Below are 24,488 nucleotides of genomic sequence, written 5' to 3'. Positions count from 1 at the left end.
AGAGGTTGTTATTCGACCTTCTGCTCAAAAATCACAGTTGTATATCGCATCTGTTAGGAAGTCGTTCATGGGAGGTCAGATCAATGTAAAATAGTTCCGTACACAGAAAAAAAAAGTCATATTTAAAAGGAAGTCATTAGTGGGGGGGGGGGGTGTATCCATCAGGGACTACTATAGTATCACAGTACATCACAGCAAACTTCATCTTACTACTATCATTGGCCATAGGTGACTCAAACCAGCATCCGGTAATGCCTGGGCTTGTTAACAAGTGACTTGGAGTCCTGTAGAGACCAATCCAGTAAGTCTGAGGATGCTACTTAACTCAGCATGACCTAACTTTTTTCCTCTATGCTCCTGGACATCGAAGGTAAAAAAATAGAGATTATATAATAGTAGCCTGCATTTCCTTTACCTAGCTATCAACATCTTATCACAACCTGAAGGAAGATATTATGCGTTATTAGATGGTATAAAAAATTCACAGTAGACAAAAAGGTGCCAGAAAAGAATAACATAAGTTATTAGTGTTCAGTGAATATTATCAAGAAATTGGAGGAGTAAGTCTTTACAAAGGAAAATAAGTGATGTAAAACATAAGTGAAAGGTGCTTCTACACAGTGAAAAGCATGATCTTGAAGAGAAGAACATTTTTAAGGGTAACGTAGACAGTATCAGTGGACATGCAGAAAGTTTTACAGAGCGAAATGGACAATTTTTGAAAGCAATTGGAGTAACTTTTTGAAAGAGTAAAGAGTATGGTATCAAAACATGAGGAAGTTCTACAGAGTAATATAATTGGTGTTAGGGTACATTTTTACAAGAAGAACATAAGGAGGAAATTTTACATGCAGGTTTTATATGTAGATATATTGAAATATTTTTACCCATTTCACAATTTACTGTTAAATAAAATGTGGGAAAATGGAAATTAATTTGCATTTGTATAGTACCATGAATCCAAAAATGCTTTGGTTCAACAAATGTTAATTTTAAACTGAGCAATGTGTTTAGAATTCTGTTTCCATGTCTTTATGAAAGGTGAATCAGAAACAAGCAAATATAATATTTTATGCAAGGATATTATTCTCATAATGTTTAACCCCATAATATTGTTGTTGCTTACAAAAAATATTGCTATTAAAAAACAACAATAATACTAGTAACTATAGAAAAATAAAACTTTTATTCAGATAGAGAACTATGTAGAATAGAACCTAGTGGTAAACATATTAAGATTTTTTCCTTCAATTAACAGCTGGGAAACATTTAAAGTTATGGCTTCAGGTTGTGTATTTTATAATGTCATACTGCATAATTTGCTTTCTCAAACTCTTTGTCACAAATTTAATAAAATGAAACAATTCTCTCTTTTTGTAAAGATAAACCATGAATAACTTCTCCACAATAAACATAACAATTATATTACTTCTCTCTTAGTATTCAAAAAATTAATTAATCTCAAAATGTATCTATTATATCTGATATTGTGTGGCTATATAATGTGAAGAAATGAATAGTGGCTGATGACTTCACCTATCCAGTGTACAGGTTTTTCTCATAGTGACTAAAAAGTACATTAACACCTACAGTATGGTTGATTGTGGTTTTTATTAAACATTCCTTCTTTGCCATGTCCCACACGATCACCTGAGTTAACATATAACCATATGTACTTTTTTTAGGATCTTTAAGCCTGTTCTCTACAACACACCAAGAGTTTGGTTTTAGATGTCACTTAATGCACAATTTACTTGGAAGTTCTTTACAACTCACACCACATTTCTGTGATTTATTTCAACTTTGCTATAAGTGATCTCATCTAACTAAAAACTAATTGTGTTAAAATACTCTGTAACAAGTATTACAAGTGTAAATTATCTTTTCAATATGGATGATTTGATGTTTTTGATACATTTTTAAGTTGAAAATATTTTATCACAGACAACATTAAACACTATGGTTCCTTCTTTGTGTGCTTTCGCTGGTGTTTTTTTAAGTACCTATTTAACCTAAATTCTTTGTCACACACAACACAATTATATGGTTTATCTCCACTGTGAATACTCTGGTGCATTTTTAAATTTGCACTTCCTGAAAATCGCTTGCCACAAGTATCACAACTGTACGGTTTTTCACCAGTATGTACCCTCTGATGTATTTCTAAATGACTATTCATCCTCAATTCTTTGACACACACAACGCATCTGTATGGTTTCTCTCCAGTATGGATCCTCTGGTGTCTTTTTAATTCACTGTTTCTTTTAAATCCTTTGCAGCATTCAATACAACTATATGGTTTCTCCCCAGTGTGTATCATCCGATGCATTTTCAACTCACTATTTCTTTTAAATGTTTTGACACATAAAAGGCAGCTGTATGGTTTATCTTCACTATGAATTTTTTTATGCATCTGTAAATGTACACTTCTTGAAAATTCCTTGCTACAGACATTACAACTATACAGTTTCTCTCCAGTGTGTATCCTCTGATGTATCTTTAGGCGAGTATTTGTCACAAATCTTTTTTCACAGACATCACAGCTGTATGGTTTCTCATCACTGTGAATCCTCTGATGCAATTTTAAAGATTTGCTCTGTGAAAATTCCTTCTCACAGATACTACAACTATATAATTTCTTCCCAGTGTGGATCCACTGATGTTCCTTTAGGGATACATTTTTTGCAAATTTTTTGTCACACTCATCACAACTGTATGGTTTCTCTCCAGTATGTATAAGTTCATGCATTTTAAGATTTGATTTTGTTGAAAATACTTTGCCACAAATATCACAACTGTATGGTTTTTCTGTATTGTGGGTAAAGTTATGTCTTTTTAAGGATGAACTGTTTGCAAATTCAATTTCACAGCTCTCACAACTGTACAGTTTCTTACCAGTGTGGATCCACTGATGTTCCTTTAGTGATTTTTTCCCCTCAAATTCTTTGCCACAGACATTACATCTGTGTATATTTCCACTTAAGTGGATACGCTGATGTCTTTTCATAGAAGAACTTTGTGAAAATTCCTTGTCACAGATACTACATCTGTACAGCTTCTTACCAGTGTGAATCCACTGATGTTCTTTCAATGATCTTTTTTTTGCAAATTCTTTTCCACACACATCACAACTGTGTGGTTTCACCTCAGAATGAATAACACGATGTTCTTTTACATAAGACTTCTGTGGAAATGTCTTGCTACATATATCACAACTATACGATTTTTCCTCAGTGTGTACCCTCTGATGTCTTTTTAAATCAGTGTGTCTTCCAAATTCTTTGCTGCACATAGTACAGCCATAAGGTTTACCTAATTTCATAGGAATCTGTTGTTTTAAGATAATTTCTGTTGGCAAATTTTCACTCAACATGTCATGACTGCTTCCTTTCAGAGATTCTGCACTGTTGGTATAAGAAGCTTTCAGTGCAAGTACGTGATAAGAAGGAAACTGGTTACCATAACAGTTGTTTAGATAGTCCTTTGAATCTATAAGCAAAAAATGGATTTAAACAAATATAGTATTTAATGGTAGATATATTTTTAAAGCTTTAGTATAACACACTACTAGAAAAAGAATAAAATCAACTTTTAAAATAAACAAATCTATCTTAAATCAAAGATCTAGAAGATAAAATTACAAAGACTTCATAATATATTTTAAAACAAAAGTAAAATTCCAAAGGTGTGTCTGTAGATATGGAAACAACTAAGATGCTAAAAAGCAAGTTAAGAATAAATGAGGCTAGCTTGCTTGTCAGCAAAGAAATGTTCTCCAAGATCCCATATAAAATGGAAAAGATAAAAATGACTGCTTTGAACAATGCATAATACTTGATTATATCTAAGAGTCAGGTTTACAGGAGTAAACACCCATCAGGGATTTTTAGGGTACAGTGGATAGTAACAGAACATAACTTAAAAAACAAAATTCAGTAATTTGCTTTATTTTTGTATATTAGTGAAGTGTTAACATTTTTTCCCCTGTACCAACATAGTCCAAGACATTGACTCAATGTTTATTTTGACTTAGATTTTATTGAAAACTACAGGATAGTGAATAGCATTAAGCAGAAATGTGAAGCCAATTTCAATCGGTATCCCATGAATACATTATGAACATTTTACTCCATCCCTGATGTTAAAATGGGTGCATTTAAATATACAATGTGCAATAACAGAAACACTGCAGATTTTATAAATGGTCAGATATACAAATAATTATTCAGCAATATTAATAATAACGTTTTAATACAGCAACTGAAAACTAAATTAAACATGTGGGTATTAATTGCAATTATACTGAACAGAATCTTTGAATCAATACATTTCTAATTTTGGACATATAAACACAGTGATGTCCCCAAAGAATCATAAACAAGTTGTCAAAAGAATGAATTTTAAGGAGAAATCAAAAGCAAATATCATAATTTATTTGGTACTTTTTAAATAATATAATTAAAACTGTAAAAAACAATATAATACATAAAATTTTTCAGCAATTTATGTACCATTGCTTTATTTGTCATTGATGTAACACAAAAACAGCAAAGGTCTGAGCACCGAGGCAAGTAGGACAGATATCCAATAGTTAATCTCTTTCAAAACCCTTGGAGAAATATTATCTGGTCAAGAGCCTATCATTCTTTAAACTTACCAATTTTCTCTTAATAGGCTTAGAATTAATGTGATCAATCAGTTTTCTCTAGCACTTGCTCTAAACCTATATTTTCAGTCTTCTGAGAGTTTTTCTAATTTATCTAATGTATTAACATAAAATGACATTTGCTTTAGTCTATTACTTATGTAAAAAAACAAACAAACAAATGTCTAACAAATTTTAGACCAAAAAAGTAACTTTAATTGCCTCAACAAAACATGTTAACTATGTTTTAAGTCCACATTTGTATTACAAAAATAACTAAGTTAATAATAATGTAAATGGGGATTAATTACCAGTATTCTGAAAGTTACTTGAACACAATTATTATTGTTTTTATATATATATACAAAGATGATATTTTCCAATAATTTTTTATGACACAGTTACGATTTTGTTTTCTAAATAAGTATCAGACTCACAAACATGAAATGAAAGGCCAACAATACAGATGTAACATATTTTGTCATTTTCAGTGCAGCACAACCTTACCATGGCTAAATTAATTGTGTAGGTTTCTTTCACACACATAACCGTTTCAAAATTAATGCTAGAAAACTAGGGAACTGCTAGTTTGTTGCAGTATTGCTAATAAATCTTTGAGGCACTATAAAACATTTCTAGCACACAGTTCAGAAGGGAGAGTTGTAGATCTTTACTATCAAGTATCACTACACCCATAATACGTGCATTTCAGTACTTTACAATGCAATATTCTGAGTACATACAGTTACTATAACTGTTATTAACAAGATTGTTTCACTTGCCAGTCCCATGCTAGTTTTTAATCTTCATTTAAGCTGCATGGCAGACCCAGTTTAACTATGAGAAAATGAGACTAGAGCAAGAGACCCCAAATTTAACTCATTTGATTGATTGACAAGATAATTAGCATACATATGGGCCAACCAACTACACTCTTATCATCCAGCTCTGCAGTGCAGTTCTGCCAGCAGCATGGCTATAAATACTGTTCCAAAGTGGTGTTCATTGGAGGTTCCAATAATATAGAAATCATGCCAGTTGCAGATATTTTTTAATTTGTTGATGATTAACACAAATGTTAGACAAAGAAAGCCTGGAAGTTACTTCAACAGATGTACCTTGTCAATCTCAGAAGTTATAATTTTCTTATACTGAAAATGTATTTCCGATAGGTTCTTACCTCCTCTCACATACATAGTTATTCTCGTTCAGTGCTATCCTCTATATGCAAAAATTATTTTCCACATGCCACAAGCCTTGAATCTCCCACATTTGGAATTGACTGATTCCAATGCATCTCGCATGCAAATCATCTTGCAACAACCCTCTGCCAATAACAGTGCGACATACTCTCTTGATGTATGTGACTCCCTCTATTCAATTCTACCGAACTATCAGAGTTTCGGCAGAAAATGGAAGCACCGATTTTCATTGGGGAGGAAGGGTAGGAGGGGAGGTAAGTACCTATTGCAAATACATTTTCAGCATAGGAAAATTATAACTTTCGATACAGTACATTACCTCCGCTCAAATAAATAGCTAGAATTCCCCATTGAATAGGTGGAGGGACTGGTGTGAGGGAAAGAAAGAGCATCCTTTGACAGCATCCAAAGGACAATCCCCAAAAGGAGATCTTCGGAGTCAAAGGTCATAAGTGAGAGATTATGTTACTTCTGAATGAGGTATACTCTTCACCCACTGTAGAAAGATGTTGTATATATATATGGGCAGAAAATCAGAGGAGCACATCCAAATGGGAAAGAGCTATGGCAGGATAGTGATCTAAACCATACATTATATATTAAAGTTATGAAAAGTAGCTAGGGTGTGACAGACCATACACGGCAAGTCAACTACATCCAAAACCTATGCTGCTGGGAACTGACATCCACCTGGGGGTAGGATGAGGATCATATCATCGGTTAATCAACTACAATCAAAAACCTGGCCGGGTACTGACATCCATATGGGGGGTAGGAAAGAAAATCATATTGCCGACAAGTCAACTACAATCCAAAACCTGGCTGGGTACCGACATCCATATGGGTGTAGGAAAGAAAATCATACTGCTGACAAGTCAACTACAATCCAAAACCTGGCCGGGTACCGACATCCATATGGGGGGTAGGAAAGAAAATCATACTGCCTACAAGTCAACTACAATCAAAACCCAGGCCTCTGGGTACCGACATCTAAGTGGGGATAGGAAAGAGGATCATACCGGCAGCAAGTCAACTACAATCCAAAACCCAGCCATCTGGTGGGGGGTAGGAAAGAGGAGCATACCATTTTCACCTAAAGTTCATAAGACTGGAAGGAATCTCGTACCCCCCGATCCATGAATGGGTACATGCTGTTATTTTATAACAATGTGAGATATTGAATGATCGATCCGAAAACCTTACATCTGGCATTGAAAAGATGTCTGTGTAATTTAAACCATCTCACTCAAATATATAATGACAGGAACCACCCGAAGTGCAGGAATATCCTCCGAATAATAATCATCAAGGGATAGAGAAAGAGGAAGAAACTTAGTAATATTATCTGTGTAGTGGGTCACGATGGAGTAACAACAGTAGAAATGAGTGAGGGAATAGAGACATCTGCAATACATGTGAGAGGAATTATGTTGATTGGTTCAACTCTAAATCCAAAACCCAGCCACTGGAAACTGAAATCCACATGGGGGTAGAATCCCAATTGAAGAGGTGAAATGCAATTTTGATGGCTCACTCCCATGTTATGTAGTGGAGGATATCTCGTCATCTGCATCAGCAGAACACCACCACCCTACTCTCAACTGAATGGTTTTATAATCATTATATATATATATATATATATTATTTGTATTTCATTATCACATTCAGAAGGATGCCTCCATGGTCCACCACCCCAGCAACTCGGAACTGTAAAGTGGTAAGGATTCTCAAACTCAACTAGAAGAAAAGGGGGGAAGAAAGCGCAGTGGAGAGTCTGGAGGAACATCAACACCTGAGACAGTGCAATGGTTGACCACAAAACCCTATTTTGAAAAACAGACCATACTGATTTATTCAATACAAGATATGGCAGGGATGAGCAGCTATCCCCTTATGCTTTACTTATGTAGTCCATGGGTGAGTACCGTTCAAGATGGGCAAACTTATCAAACAAACCTACAAGCAATCTTGTGTAACACCGCATCTCCACAGTGTGCATTGTGTGGCCATGGAATTATGATGGTTAAGTCATCATGGACATACAGTGCAGCTTTTACTAGTTTAAGTATACCTGGACAGCACCACTCACAACTGAGTGGGATCCATAAGGAAAAAGAGGGGGAGATACCTCTGAAAATAAGAGGTGTATATATATACTAAAAGGTAACTTAACCAGTCACAGCCTCACGAAAGAGTGAAGAATGGCAATAGGTAGATGACAGTACCCTGACAAGGAAGAAACAGCTACCCAAAGTAAAGAATGGGAGATGAATGTATGAGTAGCAGTTCCAGTGCTTGACAGATGAAGTACCTCCAACAGATGACAGTTTGGATATGCAGAGAAAATGGAAGTTGCATGATCTGAGTGAAGACATGAGGAATCAATGATTGGAAGAAGGATACAAAAAATAAAAGGCCAATTGAACCACAATCTAAACCCAATGGTTCAGGGAGGAAGGGAAAAAAAATCACAGACAAAGCAGTGAGTAAGGGAAGGAAATTGTGGGAGATGAATTCAATGGAAAAACCTTGAAAACAATGAAGCAACCTAAAGCATGTACTGGACTGACAGGGTCATCTGGACCAAATTGACAAGAAATGTGGTAAGAAACAGAAAAGCCAAAAGAAATATACCACATGAGCTATGAAATGGAGGTAAATAAAAATTATCCAGAACAAAGGTAAGAATTGAGCCAAAATAGCATAGAAACCCAAATTTGTGCTGACCAGGAAATTGATTAGAATGACCTGAACCAGAATGACATGGATGAACAAACATTTTGGGAAAAAACTGATGGAAAGAGAAAACTAAATTGAGAAACTGGATGTAATCCTGTTTGAACATATCAACAGCCAGGGAAAGGGAAGGATGAACAAGAGGCAAAAAACAAAAGACAGAATTATTTGGGAATTGATAAAAAATTCACATGGAGGATTACCCAACAGGAGGTTGAGCCATCAAAAATTTGGAGAATTGAGAGGCCACTCCTAGGGAGAAAATGGGACGGGATTGGAAAGGAAATGAGTAACAAGGACAAAAATCTGGAACACGACCCTTCAGGGGATGCACGTGAAGTGCTTGGGTTCTAAAAGGGAGATCCATTGTCTACCACAAAAGGAACAAGAAAGAATGTCCCCTTGGCAAGTTATAGAAGCCACCACTATTGAATAGTCAAAATGAAACATGATTAATCAAATCCAGACAAAATGAAAAGAGTAAACTAAAGCACATTGGACTGGATGAAGTACCAGGGTGTGAAGGGAATAAGACCATTTGCTTGGAGACCATAGTCTTGAAGCCTCCTACAGATCGAATCACATCCCCAACCAAAGAAGATGAGCATCAGGGAAGAGAAACAAGCCAGAAGAGGGGAAGGAAGCAGAGAACCCGACATCATAGGGGATATGAAAATCTATCAACTCACATAGAAGAAGAGGGAAGGAAGAAAATTAAGAGTAAAATCAATGGATAGTCCTGTCGAAGTAGCTAACCAAAGCTATACATCCAATGAATAGTGAACATAAAATAACCCCCAAAAAGTGGAAGTTGGGTAAAATGCAGATCACCACATAAAAGACATATGGTACCAGACAAGTCCAAAGGGCAAGGCAAAAAACTGGGACTGAATCATGTGGTGAAATAACCTAAAATAGCATCCAAAAAAATGGAAAATAAGAATGTGTAATGTGGGCATACCCTAACATGCAGAAATAGCAAACCCAAATGTGATCAAAGACTACATATGAAAACGGAGACGACCCACGAAGTCATTGAGGTAGGACCGACTGATCCAGAACTCCAAGCAGCATTGAGCATACAAGACGAATGGAGAAAACCCATAGGCAGGGCAGGTAAAGGACAGAAAATTGACAGACATGTAAACAAATAAAGATGACAATATATTGGGATGAAAAAAAAATTAATATAACATGGCAGATACCCCATGTGACACTAAATTTATATAGGAGGAGCCCCCTAAATAAAAAACGGACCAGTGGAGAAAAAGATCTGACTGTAAGTCCCAAATTAGCAGAGGACGGGAAACAAACAGCAGTGTCCAACCCAAGAAGTTCCCAAAAGGAAAGAAGCCACATGTGGAGGGAAAGAACAGAAGATGGCCAACCCCCCAAAAGGGAGGGAAGGAGTTGGTATCCCACATAAAATCTCTAAATATAGGTGGAACACCTAAGAAAGGAAGTGGAAGGTAAACATTACCCATAGGAGAGTAGATATAGTAAAACAAAACTGGAAAACTAGGTAGGTGAGAAAATAAAAAGGATTAACAGAGGTCCAAATGACATAAAACCAAGAAGAAAATCTGCCTGATGTTAAGCTAAGGCAAAAAGAATTAAAGCCTGTAGGAAGGAGAACAATATTGCAAGCAGGTAGGGTGGACCCCATCCCACACAAATGAAATTAAGGGTAAGATGTATAAAGTATAAATTAAATTAAATGAATGGTAAGAAATTAAGAGACACTTGTTAAGCCTAAGCTAACAAGATATTTAACATAATTAGCGAAAATCATCAAGTAGAACTACAAGTAAATCGAGAATAACAGACACATGTTAAGCCTAATCAAACAGTGCAGGACAAAGGATATCACTAAGCTCTAAAATAAAAATCTTAACCTAATAATAAGTATAATAACGAAAATGAAATAAACAGGAATTCAAAAAATAAAATAAGGGTGTATGAACAATAACCTATGTACAAGACGCGATGTATGGAAACAAAAACAATATAGTTAAACGAACGATTGATATCCCAGTCAGATGAATTACAGGTAATCCTAAAATAACAAAGATCCCTAGTATCAGTGGTATAGGAGAAAGAATACAACTAAGCTTAACTTCTAACATGAACTGGACTACGAGTATCGACTAAATTATTGAAACTTGTATCATAAAACACAAATAACTACAAATAATAACATTATAAGTATTCAAAAACCATAACAATATAACATCTTATCTTTCAAAGTTGGTCAAAATGTGTGGGCCCCAAACTTGAGGCAAGGCCTGACAAATATCAGCATCTTGCACAATCAATCTCCCGATGAAGTAAAGCTGAAAATCTTCCTGTGGAGTACCACAACCTGAAGTCAGTGTAAATGTGCAAACAGAACATATAACCTCTGAAGTGGTAATGTAGAATTCATAATGCAAAATGAATAACCAAACACAACTGTGTTGGCAGAAACAAAGAAAAAGTTTTTGTAATGAAGTAATAAGTTCCGTAATTGGGTAGAAATATATAATAATTCCACTTTGGAATAACTCAGCAAGTTTAAAATGTCACTATTGTATAATAAAGAGTAAACCTGTTGAGAGAAATTAATACAAAGATATGGAAAAAAATTAAAATAAAACACTTGCTTCTCGCATATATAGTTATTCTCATTCAGTGCTACCCTCTATATGCAAAAAAATAAATTCTGCATGCCACAAGCCTTAAATCTCCCACATTTGGAATTGACTGACTCCGATGCATCTTGCATGCAAATCATCATGCGACAACCCTCGACCAATAAGAGTATGACATACTCTCTTGACGCATGTGACTCCCTCTATTCAATTCTACTGAACTATCACTTCTCGTTTGGCAGTACTCGTGTTCTAATGTTTAGTTTGTACTCTCTTCAACTTTAGGTATTGAACTGTATTGGAAGTTGCTTCAACAGACATATCTTGACAATCCCAGAAGTTGCTTCAACAGACATATCTTGACAATCCCAGAAGTTGCTTCAACAGACATATCTTGACAACCACAGAAGTTGCTTCAACATATATACCCTGACCATAAGTTACTTCAACAGATACACCCTGACCATCCTATAACATTACAGGGTTGTACTGATCCTACATATAACTTTCTTAGAAGCAACATCTTGAAGCCGAAGACATGATCCTCAATCAAGCATTTCCCAGACATCTACAGTAAGAGACAATAATGTGTCTCACGGAAATTCTCAGTGTAAACTCATCAGGGTTCTATTATACTTTGCCTCATAAGTTTGGTCCAAACACTGTTTCTCCTCTAAGCAAACTCTAGCCATCTAATGTTTCTTACTAATGTAATATAACCAATAAAGCTTTGTGATGCCTCCATATGTGGTTGATCCAACCACAGAACTTCAAGGCAGGGGTATGAACAAATTTTAAATGCATATATATACACCATACATTAATTCTCTATTACTATATATATATATACACACACACACACATACATACACACATATATATACTTAAGGATACTTTGTACTTACCTGATGCCACTTCTGACTCAGAGTTAACAATTTGTAACTCTTCTTTATTTTCTTTTTTCACTTCGATAACATCAATCTTTGAACAGACAATATCATCACTCTCACTAAACTTGGAAAAAATATCATAATGCAATAATTCACCAGACTGTTCAGTTTTCACTCTGACAAAGGTATACTGAAAAAATTATAGAGATAAGAAACAACTATTAACATATTAGAGATGCAAAAGAGATACAAATCAGGCCTTCGAGTAGGCCACTACAAAAATAAAATTAAACATATATAAATAATTTATATTAGTCTAATAATAGTTAGGAATTTCTATACCCATCTGTTTACAAAATGGCTAAAGCTGGATGATTACCTGGCTTAGCTGATATAATCAATTACCTATGAGCATTGATTACATCAATCAGTGTCATGATAAATAATCTATTAATTGAAATTATGATTAAATTAATTAATGTCACAAAATAATCAACTAGCATTTCCAATTATTACTGTTTTGATGATTCCAACTATCTAGTAATCAAAATTATGATTAAATCATTAATGTTATAAAAATAATATTCTAATTAAGATTAGTGTTTCTGATTACTACTGTTTGACTATTCAACTATTCAGTAACTGAAATATTTCCACTACTATTTTTCATTAACTCTCTCACTACAGGCTTGGATCCAGGGACTGACCTTGTAACCATTTTGTGCTTGTATAGTTTCCATACTAAACTTTTAATACAGGAAACTTATCTTCATGAAATTTTGCAGAGTCTCAGTAAACACTACAAGGATTTAGTAAAAAAATATTACATTTTCTTGTTTTATTTTTTTTTCCATATTTTTCTTTTCGAAATTTGACTGTCCAACATAAAGGAAATTTGATTTTAAGATTAAAAATACTTTTATGTATTAGAAAATTGTCAAATTTTACACATGAATAATAATCTCCAGATAATTATCAAACGTTTTTTTTGTGGAAAAAAACTATATATTTTATCTGTTATTTTCATTATTTTATCTCTGTATGGATTTGGTCAATTTGACCGACCTCATGGCCAACATAAAAAAGTTACGATTTTCATTCTAGAATGACTGCAAATTATAACAAGAAACCAAAAATGTTTAGGCTAAATGACATTTTTTGTTATTTCATTGATCTTTCAGCCATGTTTAACTAACATTAAAGAAGTTGCAATCATGCAGCACATGTGCAGTCATGTTACCGTATCCAACAGTATAAAACTTGTCTTTATAAAGTGCCCTGTCTTCAGTTTGTTCTGTTGAACCAGTATGTTGTAAAATACAGTCACATTTTGGTTATAATATATAAATATATTATAATCCATATATATATTATTACTATTTACAAATAAGTTCTTAATTTTAAGTTATTTTTCTTAAAACAAAGAACAGTAAACAAAGAAATATCAAAAACAATAATTTTTTTGAACTTACAAACTTTGTATTCATTTGCCAGGTTGCCGTAATTTGCTAAGCCTTGTCAAATTTCACACGTGGAGGATGTAAAACAATTTTTTTTAGGTTTGATATATGCATATTGAAATAACCAATAAATTACTATCAATATTGTGGAATTCCAGTGCAATTTATCAGGCTTACTAATTAAACTGTATTTGAGTAAAAAAAATTTTCTGGATAACATTTTCACTTCCTTCAGCGATTCAAGACAAAGAAATAATCTTGGGAACTTCCCACCTTATAGAGACTGAGAAAACCACCAGTGGGACATTTTGAGCTTTTGATTGGTTATCCACACATCATAGACAGAAGAAGGTGTATGTAAGAAAATATTTTCAAAAATGGAAAGAGGTGAGCAGGGCCACTTTGTTTGATTCACTAAATGTAGCGATATCTCAGCAAACAGAAAAGATAGAAGGTTCTTATTTTATATTCTAGCTTGTCAATATTGTTAATTTGAGTTTCTAATTCATAATAAATTATAGACTTTGCATTTGGACATCAAAAACATCTAATCTGAACCAAAGCTGTATTCAACATACCACATGACACAAAAAATTGATATTCAGAAATTTTGTTTTAATATTTACTTTTAAATTAAGAAATTAACTAATGTATAATACTAAAATTTGAATTATAATCTACAATTTGATACCAAACTTAGTGGCATACATTCATAAAATAGTAGATCAATAAAATTTTGAATGTCCTTTGACATCTGACCAGAGGTAGACACATTGCAAGACGGTTAATACAAATTTGTTTACCTTAACTCATTAGTGTCATGACTCATGAAAATAATCAACTAATCAAATTTAGGGTTTCTGATTATTACTAGTTTTGATTATTCCAACTATTCAAGTATTTGAAATAATTCTCAGGTTCCACAAAACATTTTAAAGTGCAAAAAAAAAATAATAATAATGAAAACTATTTTCCCCTCTCCCAAATTGTATATCTCCATTTTTTTTCTTTTCAAGTACATGAGCATACACAACAAAATCTCAACCTTATCACAACAAATTTCATCTACTACCACTACCACTTGTATAAGCATTACTATTACCATATCTACCATTTCCCCTTTTTTTCTTATTCTGTTTTAGGCTTTCCTACATCATGCAAATACTACTGCTTGGCTGAATACTAAGGCTTTGTAGGCTAGTCTAGACTTATAGATTTAGACTTGGGTGTATTCTACCACAAGAATAAATCAGGGCTCAGATTTAACGCTACCACACTAACAAATTCTTAGTTGGTGTTGTAGTTTTGCTAATAAAACTTATAATGCACAAAAAAAAATTTCTAGTACATAGTTCAGAAGGAATATTCATAGATTCTCACTGTCATGCATTAATACACCCAGGATACATACATTTATACTACAAGTTCTCGAGTACAGAAGGTTATTCTAATTCTGATTAACAAGATTGTTTCACCTGCTAGTGCCACATTCATTTAGTGATCTCTATTTGAGCTGCATACCAAGTCTGAGTAGCATGAAAGGGAAATAACATAAGCAGATCTGAGTGAGTGAAAATGGTGCAACTGCTCCTTCCCTTACCAAAAGGCCTATTTTCCAATTTTCCAAATTCATATGTAATCTTCTCGACTTCTGTGTTTTTTTACACAATTTTGTTTTGTTTATCTGCACAGCAAAATGAATACATTTATTGTTACTGTTCTTGTGGTTTCATTTTCTATATGCCATAATACCATAATACTTAATTTTCATATTTCTTCATATTACTGCCTTGACTTGCTGGAAGAAAACACTAGAATATGAGTGGCAAAAGGTGTGAAATTCAATACATACATGATAAAATGATCAGAGTAAATATAATAAGGTAGATATCACTGATGATGAGGAACTGACTGAAGTGGGAGAGTATTCCTTCAAACATCACTATTGATTTTATTGTACTGCTGCTGCTTCACATAAAAGTTTCAGAATGTAAAACTGCATTTGTTAGTATTTTATTCTCCTTCATTAACTTAATGGAAATATAAGGAACAGGCCATTTTTACTACCCTAAAAATAAGAGAAAAACTACAAGCCTCCAGGTGCTTCTGTTGGCAAGGCAATTAGCACATGGAACAACTGGTTAGAGTTGTAATATCCAGTCTCTGAGGTGTAGTTTTGTCAGTAGCATGGTTAGAAATGTTATGTCCAAGTATTTGTTCATTGGAGGTAATAATAAAATAAAAGTAATTTATTACTGTGTTACCATAATGTGCTTCCCCATGCAAGTAAGTTATCACTTGTATCGGTCTTGGGCTGTAAAATAATAAATTCATTGTGACTTGATATCCAAAATTTGCCAAACCTTGCTCAAGATCAAAATTAATAAAGAAGTGAAAAGAAAAAATTAATTAAATGTAGAGTTGAATTTTTTTTCCTTTTTATAAACTTCAAATTTAATAATTTTTAAATCGTACTCAATAAAATAAAAATGTACAAGTAGGTATAAGTAGTATTTCTTACTTTATAAACTATACTAAAATAATCTTTAAGTGCACTATTTTTTTTACAGTGTCACTGAAGAAAACAGCAAGCAATGAAACTTGTATAAAGTATTTGTCCACAATTTGTCATACAGACACAAAATATCTATATTATACTTCACAACCTACTTCTTTTAATTGCTAATTAGCTTAAGGAAAAGCTTTGCTAACAAACAACTGCAAAATATCAACACTAATGTTTCAATAATTACAATAAATAGCTTAGTCAATGTATTTCTACACTATCTTTCTGATGTCAAACTACAGTTCATAACAAAAACTTGCATTGAACTTTTTCAGGTTGTACCTATTAACATTATTAGCAATGATTACACATTAAGTATGAAGACCAAAAAAAAAGGTATCATAAAACTACAGCTAAATGATTCTCCACAAGGACTTAGTCTTTTATTCTAATAAAAAAAATTATATATTACCTCAGTTTTCTTTGATATTTCATCATAATTCTTTTCTTGCTCCTCCTTACCTATTTTAAAATCAAAGTTGGAATATAAAGATCCTTCTTCTAGGGACATAAATAGTATTTTTGTGTGTAACAACAAACTTGAATGTCATTTATGCAATGCTACATCACAACTATCTTCCTTACTATAAAAACTTTAGCAGCTAGAACTATCCTCTGTTTTTGTATGTAATGACAAAACTTTATATTACTTATGCATTGCTAAATCATAACAAATTTCCTTACTATAAAATACACAAGAGTTAACTGCTAGTTTTACCCTTTCCTTTCGGATAAAATAAACTTCTTCAACATTAACTGTAAATGTGAAGCAAAATATAAAAAATGTGATACTTCTACTATTACCAAAAGGTATTTCTCTTGAATTTGTCAACATCTCTCTTGTTTTCCTCCCTTACTGATGTTGCACTAAGTATTTACACTCTTTGTCTGTACTAACCAAAGACCAGTCACTTTGTTCTCAGGTGTTTCATCCTGGGAATCACCTCCGAGTATGGGAAGATAATCCAACCTCTTGAAAAGAAAACCTAAGTGAAGATGCAGAGTGAGCTTGCCAAGGCTTAACTGACAAAAAAAAACATATTCTAATTCAGCAGATAGAGAAGGAAGGGAGAAGCAAAAGGAAATTTTCCTGTATCAGTACAAATGTAACATTCAGACAAAAGGGAACCATTTGGTCCTTAAAGGACCAACCTTTGAGAAAAAGTAAAAACTTGAACTTACCCTTTATTTTACAGGAAGCCTTTAATTCTCCTTTTAAACTCCTTTAACCCTGCGTTAGTTTTCTGGGGTCTTCACGGACCCCAAATATTTTGTAAACATTGCCACTGGAAGCATGTAATTCTGTTGTCTCAGTAGCTTCAATATTCGGCTAGTTTAGGTCAGTGGTTCCCAACCTTTTCACCACCAAAGAAACATTTATTATTCCCCCCCCCCATGGATCCCATGTTTTTGAAAGATTCCGTCTACCCAACAAACTGTTTTTATTAACTAATAATTAACTCATTTTCCACTATCAAATAAAAGACATATATAATTGAGTGTGCAATTAAAAAAAACAGCAGTATCAAAAAACTTACTTGTTTAATGAGATACTACCTTTACACACTCCAGGTTGGGAACCACTAGTTTAGGTGGTAAGAAAGAAACAAGTTGTAATATTCAATGTTCATTTATTGATTAATAAAGGAAAATATTTTGAGTGTTAGTGGTTTTTGTTTCCAAAATAATAATTTATTATTATTTAAATATTTTTACATTTTTATGATGGGGTCCACTCTGACCCCCAGGAGAGTGAATATGGAATTTTTTTACAGAAGCCTAACACAGGGTTAAAGTACTGGCCTTCACAATGCCAACAGTAACTCATTCCATAAGTCAATCACCTTGTTAGAAAAATAAAAGTGTCTTAATTGAAGCTTTGTCTGTCTATTCCAAATTTTAACTTATGTTCTCTCATTCTATTAGTTTCATAGAAAAGCGCAAAAACTTAGAGGCCTTTATCCTATTGATAACCTGGATAATTATATAAACTTAGATAAGTTCAACTCTTACCCAAGATCTTAAACCCATCCCTGGAATCACCCTAGTAGGTCCCTTTTAGTAAATCAATATTCTTTTTTTAGATAAGAAGACCAAAACCGTATGTACTATTTCAAGTGAGGAATAACTAGTGATGTGTATAAAGAGGTTCTTAGTATCTCTTTTGAGTAATCAATATGACAGGGATAAAAAATTCCACTCATATGTATGGGTAGTGGATAAATAAGGACAAACTGACTTTTTACATGCACTCTTCTTACAGAAAAAAAAATGCATTACTTCAGCTGGTTAAAGTTAGCTTGCCAATAGAATAATTGAAGAACTATAAATGAAAGGCCAGAAAGGATTAATTTCTATTTACCCTTAAACTGTCACTGTTCTCACTATTCAAGTAAGTGTATTACATTGTTGCCCCTGATAATATTATTAAGCAATAACAAGTGGCACAGTAATTAATGCCATGACTGTGTTTAAGGTCCATGATGCTAAAAAAATTTTAATTTTGTTTACAAAATATCCACACATAAGTATGTTCTTTAGCATCACTGGTTGGTACCTAAGTAAAAGGGTCAATATCATAAATAGCCCATTCATTTATTAAGCAATTGCTGGAATCCTTTTGGAGAATAAATATTAGTCAGAATGAATTAAAAATGTTTAGCAACTGCTGCTGATAATAAGATTAGAGTCTTAAGTTTTACTATTTTATCATGCCCTTTAAAAAAACCTGACATATAAAGGTTTCTCAACAGAGGATAAAGAGTTGTGAACAAGAAAAAGTTAAAAATAAGAAAGCAGAAAAGCAGGCAGAAGAAAGAAACTGAGAAAGAATGAAAACCATTCTTTGAAAAGGAAAACATGTTCAGATGACATGGCCAGCAGAGAACGACAACTCCTGGGTACTACTTCACAAAGTTTGATGCAAATTTTTATCAATATCAGAGAAAGAGTTGACCTTGGTAATGTGTATTAAGGAGAAGTTTTGGAAATAATCATTAAAATGTGATGATAAAACATATTTGGTTTATAGAATACGAAAGAGCTGTTGCTAAACCAAAGAGTACAGAATTTTCTAAGTCGAGTACACAGCAGTGAAGATGGATAAGGAATTGAAACACTATGAGAGTGGGGTGCAGCAAATTTGTTGGGTAGCTAGCAAAAACACTGAAATCATTGCTAGACACTTATGAGATAACTCCAGTCCACCTGGAAGGTATTACTACTAGGAAAGATGAAGCTGCCTCTAAGGCTATAGGATACTTTACATAAATGAAAGAGATTTCTCATTTTTTAAAGTTTAGGACTGATTTAACTGATGTAATCAGTGATGTTTCAAAACTTTTCAACAAAAGACATTCTGATATTAGAGACTGCTAAAAGAACTGAAGCTTTGACAATGAAGCTGATTAGAATGAAGTTAAACTGAAAAGGTGTTAGTTCTTAGATGACAGAAGAACAGTAAATGAAAAGACAGTTAAAAAAAGAATCAAGAAATTGAATCCTCTAAACAATTCAGTTTTTTTCTAGAAAAAAAGATTTATCAAACATCTTGGTGGTGAACTACATTCACTGTTCAAAATGTATGACTTTCACATCTGGCCTAACAGCACAGGTATGTGGGAAGAGTTCAGAAACTACAGCTAAGTAGAAGTGGATAATTTGTTGAGAATATATGCCCCTGTCCTGAAAGGTGAGAAGAAAGAAAATACTTTGGATGAATAGTTCAAGGTTAAAATTTATATAAATAGAATGAAAGGTGGACCAGTGACTAATGCTTATAAAAGCCTTTTCTCCAATATGAAATCTGTGGATCTCATGAGACATGTTATTCCTATAGTGTTAATTTTGCTAGTAATCTCACTAACCACAGCTGAGTGTAAGAGAAGTTTCAGCTCTGCTAACAGCCAGTAAACCGAGAAGAAAATATCCATGACACAGGATACATTATCAATCCTAATGGAAATTAACATACCGTAAGGTTCCGAATATAACACACATTTTTTCCCCTAAAAATTTATCTACAGGTTAGGGTGCAGGTAATATTTGGTAACAATTTCTTTTTTTACAGCCAGTTTAGACCATCTTTTATTTTGAAGACGCACATTGTGAATGATAATGCAGATTTATTAGAAACGCTGCAATTCATTGATATGTCTTATTAATTGTCTTCCATATTCATTCATTTTCAGTATCTTTAAACACGATTTTTGAAATTATATGATCAAGAAGCTAAGTCTTGTGAATTATAAGATTTTTTACATGCACATTTAGAAATGTTTGGAAATATAAAACTAGTTATTGCTACATTTGATATTCGGGAGTATCCGATGTCTTCAGATGAATTCAAGGAAAGGTCACAGGCAGGGATCAATGCCAGACCCAATTCAGCCAGTTGTGCCCGGATATGAAGGCCAAAATTGCAGACCATCTGTTCTGAAAGAGCACGGCCCACCGAGAAAGGAAGACACAATCCCAGGTGGGATGCTGTGGTAAGAATCAAAGCTTGATAGTATATTGTAGAGAAAGTTGTAAACGATGGAGGTGAAGAGGAGGTTTGTGGGAGTCAGGGTATAAACTCTGGACTGGAGAAATGCGAAAAGCCCCGGTGCAGAGCCGAAGTCCCAGATGATGAACGGGGTCCAGCATCTTCAAGGCCAAGGTCCTGGCAGACCCATAGTTCAGTTTGGATCGAATCAGGGAACTATAGATCTTGAGCAGAGAACATCGATCCACTCCCCAAGAGGTGGAAGAGAGGACACAGAGGATATTCATAGCCTTTGTACACTTGACACGTGCGGAATGAAGGTAAGCTTATGGTCAAAGATAAGCCCCAAGAACTTTGCCTCAGAGACCACATGAATAACAACATCGCTGAGACAGAGCTTGGGATTGGGGTGGAGACCCCGTTGGTGGAAAAATGCACGCAAATGGTTTTGGAAAAAGAAAATGTAAAACTGTTTGCAGTGATCCACGTCAACAAGTGATTGAGGGCAGTCTGAAGCTGCCACTCATTAAACCTGACACGAGATGTGGAAGTCGTCGACATAGAGCCTATTTGCAATAGTTGGAGGAAGGTGAGTAGCGATAGCATTAATTTTGACACTAAAAAGTGTGACATTCAAGACATAGCCCTGATGGACTCCAAATCCCTGTGGAAAGGAACGGGAAAGAGTTGAACCCACACGGACTTGGAATCGCCTGTCCAGTAAAAAGTTCTGAATAAAAATGGGTAAATGGCCATGCAACCCATAGGAGTGGAGGTCCTGCAAAATGCCATAACTCCACATAGTGCCATAAGCCTTTTTAAGATCAAAGAACATGGAAACAAGATGTTCTCTCTCGAGGAAGGCTTCCCTGATTGACATTTCAAGTCGAATCAGATGGTCCATGGTGGAGTGCTGTCAACAGAACCTACACTGGGTGGGCGTGAGGAGTGTGTTCGATTTGAGGAAACAAACAAGATGAGCATTAATCATCCTCTCTAAGACCTTACAAAGACAGCTAGTCAAAGCAATGGGATGATCATTAGAAGGAATCTTGGGATCTTTCCCAGGGTTAGAAAAAGGGAGTACAATAGCCTGGCACCAAACATCAGAAAAAACATGCTCCTGTCAGATCCAGTTAAAAATAACCAGAAGAATAGCAATAGAGGCATAAGAGAGATGGCGCAGTATCTCATAATGAACATCATCAGGTCCAATCGATGCACTACCAGACCGATGAAGAGCAAGTTTGAGTTCCACCAGTGCAAAGGGGCAATTATAGTCGTAGAGACGATTGGCCCAAAAGGAAAGAGGTGATCACTCTGCCCGAGACTTGATGGTCAAGAAGGCAGGGGAAGAAACAGAAGTTAGATACACGAGAAAAGCTGTGGCCGAGAGCATCAGCAACTTCCTGGCCATTGGAGAGAAAGATGGAAAGAAGATGGGAAACAGACCTCCCAGTGACTTTCCAAATCTTGTCCCATATGGTTTTGGAACTGGTGGTGGAAGAGATGCCAGTAGAGAACTTAATCCAAGACTCCTTTTGGCTTTGACGTCAAACTTGCCGATCGTGGGCACAGGCTCACTGATAAACTATGCGGTAAGAAAGAGAGGGATACTGTCGGAAGGTATCCGAGGCCCGTTTTTTAGCCTTCTGTGCCTCCTGGCAGGCAGGACTCCACCATGGATGAGGATACTGTGGAAAACATGTCGAAGTCTTAGGAATAAAGTGAGCAGTTGCCTGGATGAAACAGTCAGTCAGTGCTGTCACACAGTTGTCTATTGATGGCAGACAGACAATGGCAGGATCAAGTTTAGAGAGAGCGGTGAAAGAGGGCCAGTCAGCCAGGTCCAACTTCCATCGTGGCACTCTGGTTGAGTGGCATCGATCATGGCCAATCTCCCTCTAAAGGAGAGGAAAATTATCACTGCCCATGGGTCACTATCAACCATCCAAGAAAAGAAGGGGAGAAGATCGAAAGATCTGTGGCAGTGAAAGACTGACTAGGTGCATGAAAATAAGTACAAGATCCAGTATTGAAGAGAGAAAGGTTGTGATCCGAGAGCAGACGCTTGATGGAACGACCCCTCCCGTCAATAGCAGCACTGCCCCAGAGGGGTTTGTGTCCATTAAAGTCTCCCAGGATTAAAAAGGGAGATGGCAATCAAGGTTCAATTGATCATAAGTCTCACCAGGAGACAGGTAGAGAGAACAAACAGTGATGGTACAACCCAAGAAAACATGGATGGCTACAGCCTCCAAGGGTGTATCGAGTGACACAGATAAGGAGGGCACATGCTGGTCAACCAGCAATGCCACCCTTCCATGCACTCAACCATCACACAACGTGTCATTCTTGTACAAAGAAAACTGCCAAAAGGTGACTGTATTGGCAGGTTTCAGAAACATTCCTGTAAGGAAAGACACACGGGATAACAGGAATCAATCAAAGCCTTAATGTCAACAAGATTAAAATGAAAACCTCGACAGTTCCACTGTATCAAAGTGACCATATTTATTTAGGTGCTGGAGAACCCTTTGGTTTATGACCGTGCCATTTTTCTTTACTAGAAGGAGGTCTAACGACCTCCATGGATCCTGCCCTCAGACGAGTGGGCAGATCTCTGTCATCAGACTTAGAATCCAGCAACTGAAGACGTGATCAAATGATTGTCCTGCATCTCGGGGGCCAAAGAAGAAGGACCAGAGGGGATACCGGAGGCTGATGCCATAGGAGGAGGACCCAGGAAGTCAATAGAAGGAATGGTGAGGACAGAAATTGGAGTAGACATAGACCGGTCAACTCTGTTATCCATTGAAGGCAGAAGACCCCTCAGATAACATGAAAAAGACTCAGATTGAAGAATTGAAAGGTCCGTCTGCACTCCCACCTTAGCAGTGGAGTGGAGTGTAGCAGCATATGTCCAAGATGGAGTAGGGAACAATAGCTTCCGAGCCTTGGGGTAGGAAATGTTTTTAACAGTATTCAAATGTTGTACCTCTTTCTCCTCCACCCACTTAGGGTAAGATCTAATGCAAGAGGGGTGGGATCCATTACAGTTTAGACAGTGAGGGTCCAGTTTGCACTTGTAGGCATCATGGTCTTTGCCACCAGAAGAGCACACATCACAGAACCATGACTAAATGTCTTCGAATGATTGAACCACTGACACTGGAAACATCAAGAGGGTTGGGAATATAGTCGTACCTTACAGTTCAAATAACGTACCTTGACAAAGGCAAGAGGATGCAGAGATGAAAATGTCAAAATGAGAACATTGGTAGGCAGCATAAGTCCGTCTTTACGAGTGGAGAAACTTTTTGGCTGGAGAAACCAGCGAGGATCCCAGACTCGGGGATGGTCTTCAAATCCCTCTCGACAATAACTCCTCATGAGGAATTCAAAGAAGCATAGGGAGTAACCTCAATGGAATTCAGGAGAAGGTCACTGTGCTTAGCTGTGGATGTCTCCACCAAGCTTCTTAACTGACTTTATAGCCAGCAAGCCCCTCTAATTCCTTATGTATAAAAAAGGGAGACATTTACCCTAAAGATTTATCAGACAGGAAATGCAAGATCAGGAAGCGAGGTACAAGTGCACATTGTGGTGGAGACTGCTGTTTGGAGTCTTCAAGGCATGGTTGTTTACCAATGAGCAGTTTGTTTTTTTTATTTGGAGGATCCATAACAAAAGAGGGAGATTCAGAGCCCACTGACCCCACCCACCATGGAGTCCTTTGAGGGGATGCACTACAATGTTAAACAAGCACACTGCAGCAACACCAGGGCTTCACGAACACTATACCCAAACTCCAGCATCAGACACGATGTCAACAACACCCATTGAGAATGCCCAACACTGGTACCCTAGCCC

The 24,488-nt window shown here is 35.5% G+C and overlaps 1 protein-coding gene across 1 annotated transcript in view; it reads right to left on the bottom strand.

Annotated features, from left to right (window-relative positions):
- The window catches only part of LOC106470574 (zinc finger protein 420-like), an 80,680-nt gene that overhangs the window by 46,007 nt on the left and 10,185 nt on the right, over positions 1 to 24,488 (bottom strand). The window contains exons 2-4 of the mRNA XM_022399177.1: positions 16,542 to 16,591; positions 12,119 to 12,293; positions 1,959 to 3,489 (exon numbers count right to left, since the gene is read on the bottom strand). Of these exons, the coding sequence (XP_022254885.1) occupies positions 1,959 to 3,489; positions 12,119 to 12,293; positions 16,542 to 16,591 (1,756 nt within the window). The remainder of the gene's footprint in view (positions 1 to 1,958; positions 3,490 to 12,118; positions 12,294 to 16,541; positions 16,592 to 24,488) is intronic.

Source organism: Limulus polyphemus, unplaced genomic scaffold (genome assembly GCF_000517525.1).
Source record: "Limulus polyphemus unplaced genomic scaffold, Limulus_polyphemus-2.1.2 Scaffold4092, whole genome shotgun sequence".
Classification (NCBI taxonomy): Eukaryota; Metazoa; Arthropoda; class Merostomata; order Xiphosura; family Limulidae; genus Limulus; species Limulus polyphemus.
The sequence above is the reverse complement of the archived record's forward strand: the minus strand, read 5'-3'. Positions and strand labels throughout refer to the sequence as shown.